Here is a 10405-nt window from a genome sequence, read left to right as displayed (position 1 = left end):
ATAATCAACAGATGAGGGTGGGGGGGGGGGGGGGGGGGGGGGGGTAGGGATTACAAGAAAGACGCCAGGCAGGCCAAGCATGATTAACATAAAAGCCTAGTCTAGGGAAGTGGGGCCAGCAAAGTGCATGGAGGACCACCATGTGGCTGCTCTGTTGCTGCTGCTGCTGCAAACGCCTCTGCCTTCTCAGTGGCAGTGAAAGCTCCGTGGCGTTGTCACCCTTACAAAAGCAGCCTTTGTTCGCACGGCCGCCCCTACCCTGCCTCCCAAGCTCTCGGGAACTGACCAAGCGTGCATGCTGGGGGGCCTGCGCAGGCACCCAGGGAATTCCGTGCCTCACCAGCATTGCGTTTCAGCCAGGCCTGTGTGTGAGATGGGTGCTCAGAGGTGCGGCTTCTGCAAGTGAGGGGGAAACTGGTCCCACCTAGTAGGGCCGGCACTTGTCGCTTCAGGAGCGTCGAAAAGTCACTGTGCATCACGTTCCCCGTTGGTTGTGCCAACCAGCAAGCGAGGACTGGCCGCCCATTCTGCATTCTCTTGTCTATCCAGCCACTGGACACAATCTGTGAATTCGCCTCAAGGTGCTGGTGCTTACCTTTAAAGCCCTATATGGCCAGGGTCCGACATACCTGAGGGACGGCCTTTCCCCATATATACCCCAGCGAGCACTACAGTTGGGGTCACAACATTGACTAGTTATCCCAGGCCCCAGGGACACCAGACTTGCTGCAACCAGGGCCAGGGCCTTCTCAGTGGCAGCTCCTTACTGGTGGAATGAGCTCCCGGAGGAGATCAGGGCCCTGCGGGATCCTGTACAGTTCCGCAGGTCCTGCAAGACGGAGCTCTTCCACCAGGCCTTCAATTAGGAGCCGCCACCACTACCATCGATGCCCGCAATTAGCATCTGCGGTGCAAGGCCAGCCTCACTGACATTATAGGGTACCATCTGGACCCCAGAGACTGAGAACCTTGATATGGTCCGCCGCTGTGATTTAAAACTGTGAGCATTTTAACTGTAAATTATTTAATTGTAAATTATTTAACTGTTTTGATTGTTTTAACTGTTTTACGATTTTGGTGCATTGTGCCAAATACTGTTAGCCACCCTGAGCCTGCTTGCGGGGAGGGTGGGATGCAAGTGTGATAAAATAAATAAATAATAAATAAATACCCACCCACCCCAGTCTTGAAAGTCTTGGACACCCTTGGCTGGCGCTACCCCTCCCCCCAAAAGTCAAATATGTTGGTTTGTCTCTTGTGCGTGTGTGGCCCGCCACGCCTTGTCCTGTCTGCCGGCCCTGCAGGACGCCTGAATGTCACTGCTGTGTTCTAACTCCCTCTTTTTGTTTGCATGGTGCATGCCGTTCCCTTTGCAATGCAGACGCCGACGAAGGTAAAGCGTTTTCTTCCCCCCCCCCCCCCCCCCCCCCGCCTTTTCTTGGCCTCCCCCAGTCACTACATAGAACAGGGATATTTGGTGCATGTGGATCTGTCCTCTTCTATGACATCCCTGTTTTAACCTGAGGTCCAGAAAGCCCTCTAGCCCAGCGGTGTCGAACTCATTTGTTATGAGGGCCAGATCTGACATAGATGAGACCTATTTGGGCCGGGCCGTGTGTGTCATAAAAGGTAATGCCAGGTAGCGGAGATACAAACTTTATAAAGGACACAGACAAACACAAAGATTTTTTAAACTTTAAATAACACATTTCCAGTGAGTTCGACACCCCTGCGCCTAGCCTGTTGGAGCCGCAGGGGAGCTGCAGAGTCGCCTTCTGGAGCTCTTGGTTCTTGCCAGTGCTTTGAAAGGGGCTGCCAGGTGGTCTAGAGCAATGCTCCCTCTAAACCGTGGAGTCTTGTGAGCAAGAATTGTGAGTGTCTGTCATTAAAGCTGTGACTGAGCGATTTGGCTACTGCTTCAATTAGTTTGCTCTGGATCCACCCTTCCTGAGCAGAGACAAAAATGTGTGAGCCGGAGGCTAAAAAACTGTGAGCTAGCTCACACGAACTCAGCTTAGAGGGAACACTGGTCTAGAGTGGGGGGCAGTTGAAGGGGTTACAGCAGCCACAAGACGGCATGGATAGGTGAACATTCTGCTGTGCCCCAGGCAGGCACTGATCCCGAGTTCCAGGGGAGAGCAGGAAGGTTCCCTTGGCGTCCGAGCCAGAGGGTCACCCCAAAGTCCCGTCCCTAGTCAGAACCCACAACCTGTGCTTTTGGTCCATGTTTGTCTCTCTGCGGGCTCCTGTGTCTCCCCCCCCCCCCCCGGAATTTCCCCCCGCTTGCTTTAATTCTCTCCAGTGTGAGTCGGGACGAGGCTCGGTAGCAGGTCCTGGGATGGTATCCCGAGCCCGGTAAAACCGCCATGCCTCCCCTGTCGCCATCTCCCTTCCTGTTTGCCTGCTGACAATTCAGCGCTTGCTTTCTGTCATGGGAGTGGAGACTCCTCCTCCCCCCCTTCCTCCTTGCCGCCGGGGCTCGGTTGCGGTCTGTAGACGAGAGTGGGTCAGGTGTTCCCTTGCGTAAGGGGGTGGGTGCTGCTTCATGGAAAGACCTCCTGGGGTCTCTTGCAGAGAATCCCCCCCCGCCTCCACACCGGACCAGTGGGGCAGCCGCTGTCCTTCCTGGCTCTGGTCTCTGACTTCCCTTCTCTTCCAGCCGGGAGGAAGCAGTTTGCTCGCCACGAGTGGGCCCAGAAAGCGGCCTACCTGCTGGGCTGCACCTTGGAGGAGCTCTCCTCCTCCATCTTCAAGAATCAGCACAAGGGGACGCTGCAGAGGTCCACCTCCTTCCGCCAGGGACCAGAGGAAGGCGCTCTGGGAGACGGCTCGGGTAAGTCGGGCTTTCGGAGGGGAGGGTGGAGCCCTAGATGTCCCCAGGGTCGTTTTCGCCTTTGAAGAGGGGTGGGGAATCCCACCTCCTCCCAGTGACTTTCTGTCCTCCAAGCTGTAAAAGGTGTTGAAAAGAGCACCCCAGCTGACCCAAGAGGTTGGAGAGCCTTCCCAGTGAGGCTTTTCCGCTTGGAAGAAAGAGGCTCATAAAATCACACCCGGGCCGCAGGAAAGGGGAAGTTTTCCTCCGTCGGCTGACGGATTAGAACTCAGGGGCACCTGACGGACGGCCATGGCCACGTACGGCCACTTGTGGAACCTGTGGCCGCAGGATGTAGCCATGGCAACTAGCTTAGAGGCCTCTCCAGTAAGGGATTAGATGTGTTCGTGGAGAAGGGGAGGTCCACCGATGGTGTGCGAACCTTAGTCGTGTCGGCTCGATGAAGCCCCCATGGCCAGGAGCAGTACCCCTGAGTGCACGTTTCTGTGGAGCGGCTTGCCCTGCTTGCAGGCTGTTCAGGGGCATCTGCTTAGGAAAGGGAATGCTGGGCTGACAGATCTGATCCGTTCTGATCTTCCAGGTCCGAAGACATCTGCCCTGGAGTGCTTGGAGGGCTTTGCCTCGGCCTTGTACTCGGAGCTGTTCACGCTGCTCATCTCCCTCCTCAACAGGTACAGAAGAGCGGCCGCTGAGTCCGTCCCACAGCACAGAACTCTTCTCCCCTACCACCACCACTTTCCTCCTCCCCCACCCCCCCAGCAAAAAGGAGCATGCTCCATCGGTGCATAAAAACTTCCCAGCCCCCAAACGCAGTGGGCTGGGAAAAGCGTCTGCAACTGACTGAAGTTTCCCATTCTTGTTGCGTGCCATTCCTTTGCAGAGCAGGGGGCGGGAGGGCTGCCTGGCTGGCGACGGAGGGCTGCCAGTGGCGGGCGGCTGCCTTGCCATTCCATGGGGCCGGAAGAGGGGTGCCTCGGCAGGGGGTGCCGAAGGGGCGTCTCCACGCCGGTGGTGCTGCCCCTCCGTTCCGGTGGCAACTGTGGGACGCCAGCCCGCGTCTTTGGCACCCCTGTGGAGCAAGCCATTGTGCTGGCAGGGTCAACCATACCGTGCGCCCGGGGAGGGGGAGGACGCGTCTCAGTCACTGGGCAATTGATGGCCAGCAACCAGCCCCCCCCTTCCCAACACCGCCCCATACGTTAAATCCCGTTCTCTCTTCCTGTGCAGGGCTCTCAAATCCAGCCAGCGCTCTTTATGCTCCATGATGATCGTGGACAGCCCAGGCTTCCAGAACCCCGAGATGGCCGGGCAGAGCCGCGGGGCCACCTTCGAGGAGCTCTGCCACAACTACGCCCAGGAGCGCCTGCAGACGCTTGAATCCACTTTTGTGCAGGAGCTGGAGCGATACAAGGAGGTATCGGGGCGGGTTTGGGGTTCCAGGTGACAGTGCCCCCCCTACCCCGCCCGTTAAAAAGATCTTGTTGCAGAAAAGCCCACGTGCAGTCAGGAAACGGCAGTGCCTAGGTCAGCTCTCTGCCACAGCGATAAGGAAAGGTAGTGTGCAGGGAACCCCCTTCCAGCATCCCCCTAATCCTTCTCTGCTCTGCCTTCTAATTGTGACCCAGTAGATTTGACTGATCGAAACCTGACTGGGGGGGAGAGGGGCGGTGCCGGCTCATTTAGCTGTTCTTTTTAATAACCCTAATCAGTAGTTTCTGATCCACCACCTTACAGAAGCAGGGGTTTTCGTATGGGTTTTGAATTGTCCTCCTCCTCCGTCACTAAAATTGGCATGGGTGTACAGGTAGTTAAGCCTTACCGCGGGCATTTTCACAACTGACTGACAAATTCGTCCTCGGCTTTCTTTAGTGAGGTCAGCCCTGTGCTGTGCATTGCATCTCATGCAGTCATACCTAGATTGTGTACTGCTGAGGATTTGCTGGGGGTGGTGAGAGGAAGAAGCTAATCTTAAAGCAGCTTTGGACCTGTAAATCTTACATAAACACCTACGGGGAGGCTACCCATTGTGTCTCTGTATGAGTCACTGCATGCCCAGATCAGTCAACTATGCTGAAATAAAAAGATGTGGTCTTTTGTGCAAGAAGGTAGATCTCAGAGCTGAAAAAATTCAATGTTAGAACCTGGAAGAAGGGGCTCAGTGTTAATTGTGGGGAAAGTGTACATCACCTGTTGAAAGTCTGAGGAGTGCTAACCTCCTGCTATCTGCAAGGAAGGGGTCTTCAACTTACGGAGGATTTCTTGTGGTTTCTCTGTTGCTGCAGGTGCCAGTTTAGCACAGCAGCAATAGGGCTTCCCCATGCTGTCGTCTCCCTGCATTTTCCTTGCCCCATCTCCCAAGACCACCATTTCCTCCTCACACCAGAGGTCTTTTTAAAAAGTAATTTGGGGATTGCTAAAGCATTAAAATGTTATACCAATGTAGTGCGAGCACCTCATACTTCCCAGCTTTCATGGTTGTTTTTAAACAAAATTAAGTTTTTGGCCTTTTTGTTACATAGTTAAATGGGGAAAGGTGCAAGTTGTACATTTCCCATTATAACTCTGCAATGAAAAGGGCTAGAGATTTGCAGAGAAATGAAAGCTGGGAATTAGTACAGTGTGGCAATAGGTTGTTATAATGGTATAAAGCTCTAGCAATCTAATAACACCCAATATGTTTAAAAAGCTTTCGTGCAGTGGGGGGAATGGGAAGCTGGGGAAATGGATGGAGCTGGGTAAGATCCACACTTTGTATCCACATGGCAGCCTCCCTGGCTTTGTCATAGTGTTTCCAAAGAGATCAGAGTCAAACAAATTTTGGAAAGAAAGCAGGAAAACCGAGGAAAACCCTGGAGGAACTAGGAAGCACCACGATGCTGTGAGGAACGGGAAAAATCCCTGCTCCCCAACAGTATCCAAGCCAGGGCAAAACCTGCGTGAAAGATCCCTGAGTCTGTCCTGTTGCGAAGGTCCCCAGTGCCCACCTTCAGGGGAAGGATGAACCGCAGAACCTCTTTGGAAAGAGCAGGCCACGTGGCTCTGAAAGAGTGCTTCATACAGAGGCGTTCCAAAAGCTAGGAGTGGGCTTGTTCATTCTCACATCCTAAACTGTGAGCTTCCTGTCTTCTGCCCTCAATCCCATTCTTCAAAAATCTGTGACCCGGGAACCCCAGTCCTGCCATTTTACATATGCCCATTTTTATTGAAGCCAAGCTAAGTCCTATTCCGCTCCTATATTTTTGCCTTTTTAAACATTACTCCACAGTATATTTTTTGTAAAGCAGAGGCTGGATAGAAGAATGGGATGACGTGCAGAAGAAATTGCCTGGGAAGGAGGGCGGTTTTTGAAAAAATGGCACTGGAGTTTTTTTCTAAAGGGCCAGGCTCTCTGACTGGCTGTTTCCACACAGACCCCTTTTGCTCAACTTGCCTCCCAAACTGCCACCGCTTCTCTCGGGGTTTCCACCCTTTGTCGTGGATCCATTCCCCTTCCAGTTGCTGCTTGAGTAAATCTTTCAAGAAAGATTGTACCAGAAGTGGCTTTTGTTCTGGTGTCGACAAGAAAGCGCAGGTTCGGTCCTCCCTGTCCGCATCAGGTGCTGTTTTCCTGGGACCCCTTGCGCCTGCCCATTCCCCCTGCTGCAGCCTGTGGGCTTTTGGCAGGCTTGGTTTAAAACTGATAGCCTATATGTTGTGACAGCCTTCTGACGCCATAGAAGAGCTACTGGTCTAGAGCTACAGAAGCAGGCAAAAAGCCTGCCGGCATCACATGGGGTGGGGGTGCTGAGTACAAGGTGGGACCAAGGCAAACCTGAAGGATCCCGCCGTGTGGATGCTCCGCAGCTGCAGTTAATGCGGTTGCATGTGTAGAGGCAAAGAGAGCAGCCCTCCGTGTGGAAGCAGCCAAGCGGCCGGGCACATTTGCGGGCGCGCACAAAACCTCTGGCCCTGCGCCATTTGTGCGTGCACGTGAGTGGGGCTTGCCCCGTTGCTAAAAGCCACCTGTAGACAAAAAGTGCAGGGAACGTCTCCGGCCCCCAATGCGTGGATTGTCTGGTGGCCCGTTTCCGTCTCGTTTCACAGCAGGAGGGGCCCCGTGTTCCAGGGGAGGGGCCCCAGGGAAACCCCTGCTGCAGGTGCGACGTAGCCCCATAGATTCTCTTCTAACTAATGCACTGACCTCAGCCCCCTTCCTGGGTGACTTTTAACTGTGATCTGTAGCCACACACCGGCAACTAATCGCTCCTCCTCTGTCCGTCCTCTCTAGGAAAACATAGCCCTTTCATTAGATGCCATAGAGCCCAGTACATCTGGCTCTGTAGCCACAATAGACCAAGCGTCCCACCCGGCACTGGTAAGCCGCATGCAAGGGCTCCCAAAGGGCCGACTGTCGTCCTCTCTTCCGTCCCACCCCCCCACCTTCACTCCCTTCCCTGAATCCGCTGCTCTGCCTGTCCACCCTCGACCCGTGCAGCTGCTTAGCTATTGGTTATGCGTACGGATACTGTTTGGATTAGGGGATGGCAGCTGGGAGCTTTATACCTCCTTGCTTGTAGGCTGGGCAGTGGGGGTGTTATTGCGATGCGGCAAGGCTTTATGCTCCCTAGGGACGGGACACGTTTGGTTGCAAGCGTACCTCTCAACCTGTGGATGCCTCCAAGGGGAGATCTGGGTAACGAGAAGTGGGCAGGGAAAAGCCCCAAGCGGAAACATAACAGTGTAAGCGGGCACTGTCCCCAGGCTGGTGAGAAGCTGGGGGAGATGTTATAAACGTGGTGTCAAACCTTCCCCTGCCCTGCCGTCTGTGGCTGCCGAGTGCCACCCAGCTGGGTCAGACTGGGAAAGGTAGGGGTCCATCCAATGCTCCCTCTAAGCTGTGGAGTCTCGTGAGCAAAATGCTACGTTGTGAGCGAGCGATTGGGCTACTGCAGAAATTAGTTTGCTCTGGAGCCATCCTTCCTGAGCTAAGACAACAATGTGAGCCGGAGGCTTAAAACTCTGAACTAGCTCACAGTAACTCAGAGGGAACACTGGGTCCATCTAACAGCGGGCAGCCAGATGCCTGCAAGCTGGCCTGGAAGGAAACAGACCCCTTCTGCCGTTTGCCCCCCCCATCAACCAGAATACAGAGCTGTACTGCTCATGTCCATGGAGGTTCTGTTTAGCTGCCTTAGTTAACCGTTGGAGCTGTTCCTGGACATATCTAATCCTAATCCTTTGGTTTGCTGTCACTCTGGAAGCACATTTTAACCATGCGTTTGCTCTCTGCGCCTGGCTCACATTATAATCGGGAGCGTTGGGTGGGTAGGGCGGGGGAACATGCTGCTACTTTATAGCCTGGAAATGGCCTAGAGGGCCTTTCATCCCTTTCCCCATGAAGGCTGAGCCCTGACAGCTGAGAGGCATGCTTGCAAGGAACACCCAACGGGACTGGATTCTTCCAGAAAGCTCCCCATGTGCCTCTTTCCCTTCCCAGCATTCACCCTGGATCCCAGCTTGCCTTCCTGTGCCAAGGGGGTGGGAAACTCCACACCCGGAGCCTCGGGGTTGGGTGGGAGGAAGGTGGACGTGACTTCGAAATGCCTCCGGCCAGAGCAGAAGGAGCCAACTTCCTTGCCGGGAGCTGCACCTTGGCCGACCGTTTATGCTTCCAATTAACCGGCCTTAATGAGAAGAGAGCGCTGGCTGGTTGGCGGGGGAGGTGGATGTCAAGGTTAGTTAAGAGTTTCATTCTGGCTTGTGGAGAGCTGCCTGATTAGCAGCAGTGTATCTGTGTGTGTGTGTGTGTGTGTGTGTGTGTATGCAAACTCGTGTGTGCAGGGAAACTGGGATCTGTCTCAGCAACGCTCCCTCTAAGCTGTGGAGTCTTGTGAGCAAAATTTCTACTTTGTGAGCGACTGGCATTAAAGTTGCGAGCGAGCGATTGGGCTGCTGCATCAATTAGTTTGCTCTGGAGCCCTCCTTCCTGAGCGCAGACAAAAAACGTGTGAGCCGGAGGCTAAAAAACTGTGAGCTGGCTCACACTAACTCAGCTTAGAGGGAACACCCCAGTCCAGCACGGTTCCAGCATTGTGGCCCATCGCGAGAGATCCCACTGAGGTTGAGATTCTGACCCAAGCTGGAGGATCTGTGTTGGAGCTGCTTTTGTGGATTGGAAATATTCAGCCGGGGTTTCTGAGATGTCTGACTTCGGCAGCAAAGGGGTGTGCGGGTGAAGCGTGCCCAGCCCTTTCCCCCTCCTGACGCTTCCGAGCCCTGCGTGGGCACCTCTGGACAGCACCTAGCAGGCCATCGTTGTCGTTGGCTTAAAACATTTCTGTCCTGTCCCGCCTCCCCAGGCTCAAGGCGACCAACAGAGTAACACCCAAGTCGCCAAGAAACAACATACAGCAGTGCAATCATTGAGATTTTTTTTAAAAAGCACAGATTAAAAGCATGCAACATTAAAAATCTAATTTTAAAAAAAACCGTGTGACATTTTAAAGAAGAAACGAAACATGGCAAACTTTTTTAAAAAATGCACAGAATTAAAATCGCATAAAGTTAAAAAGAACTCAGCTGCTGAATCTGCTGAAACAGTTCGCCCTCCACCAATTGCTGGGTGGAGTAAGACTGTCACATGCCTCTGTGCCCTCTCTGATAGCAAGGAAAGGAGGGCCGTACCAAGCACAATGCAAAAAGCGAGAGACGATGGGTGCCGTGGGAGAATTCGTTTTAATTTGCCCCGAGACCCCCATGCTTTATTCAGGGGATCTGTAAAATATCTGTTAATGTGGGAAGCGTTCAGACCGGTATTTTACAGATCCTTCCAATAAAGTGTATGCAAAACACTTAGTGGGTCTCAGAATGAATTAAAATTGATTCTCCCACGGCGCCAATTGCCTCTTGTTTGCTGCTCTCTCTAGTAGACCGTTCCAAGGGACCTTGGGGGAAAGCCTGTGATGTGGCCATTGCTGTGCAGAGGGCCTCTTAAGGAGAAGACTGTCTGAAGAGGAAGAAGAGTTGGTTTTTATAGCCCATTTTCTCTACCCTAAGGAGTCTCAGAGCTGCTTACAGTGCTGCCGTTCCTCTCCCCACAACAGTCACCTTGTGAAGCAGGCGGGGCGGAGAGAGTTCTGAGAGAACTGTGTTTTGCCAAGGTCACCCAGCAGGCTGCATGTGGAGGAGCGGGGAATCAAACCCAGTTCTCCAGGCTGGAGTCCCCCACTCTTAACCACTATACCACGCTGGCCAGTTTGGTGTAGTGATTAAGTGCGCGGACTCTAATCTGGGAGAACCGGGTTTGATTCCCCACTCCTCCACTTGCACCTGGCTGGATGACCTTGGGTCAGTCACAAGCTCTGGCACAGCTGTCCTTGAAAAAGAGCTGTTTGTGTCAGAGTTCTCTCAGCCCCACCTACCTCACAGGGTGTCTGTTGTGTGGAGGGGAAGGGGAAGGAGTTTGTAAGCCGCTCTGAGACTCCAAGTGAAGGGCGGGGTATAAATCCAATCTTCTTCTTCTTCTTCTTCTTCTTCTTCTTCTTCTTCTTCTTCTTCTTCTCCTCCTCCTCCTCCTCCTCCTCCTCCTCCTCC

The 10405-nt window shown here is 53.6% G+C and overlaps 1 protein-coding gene across 1 annotated transcript in view; it reads left to right on the top strand.

Annotated features, from left to right (window-relative positions):
- The window catches only part of MYO18A (myosin XVIIIA), a 182496-nt gene that overhangs the window by 72145 nt on the left and 99946 nt on the right, over positions 1 to 10405 (top strand). The window contains exons 10-13 of the mRNA XM_015421898.1: positions 2660 to 2833; positions 3414 to 3504; positions 4061 to 4247; positions 7101 to 7187. Coding sequence (XP_015277384.1) covers positions 2660 to 2833; positions 3414 to 3504; positions 4061 to 4247; positions 7101 to 7187 — 539 coding nt within the window. The remainder of the gene's footprint in view (positions 1 to 2659; positions 2834 to 3413; positions 3505 to 4060; positions 4248 to 7100; positions 7188 to 10405) is intronic.

Source organism: Gekko japonicus, unplaced genomic scaffold (assembly GCF_001447785.1).
Source record: "Gekko japonicus isolate JY-2015 unplaced genomic scaffold, Gekko_japonicus_V1.1 scaffold21, whole genome shotgun sequence".
Taxonomy (NCBI): domain Eukaryota; kingdom Metazoa; phylum Chordata; class Lepidosauria; order Squamata; family Gekkonidae; genus Gekko; species Gekko japonicus.
The sequence above is the reverse complement of the archived record's forward strand: the minus strand, read 5'-3'. Positions and strand labels throughout refer to the sequence as shown.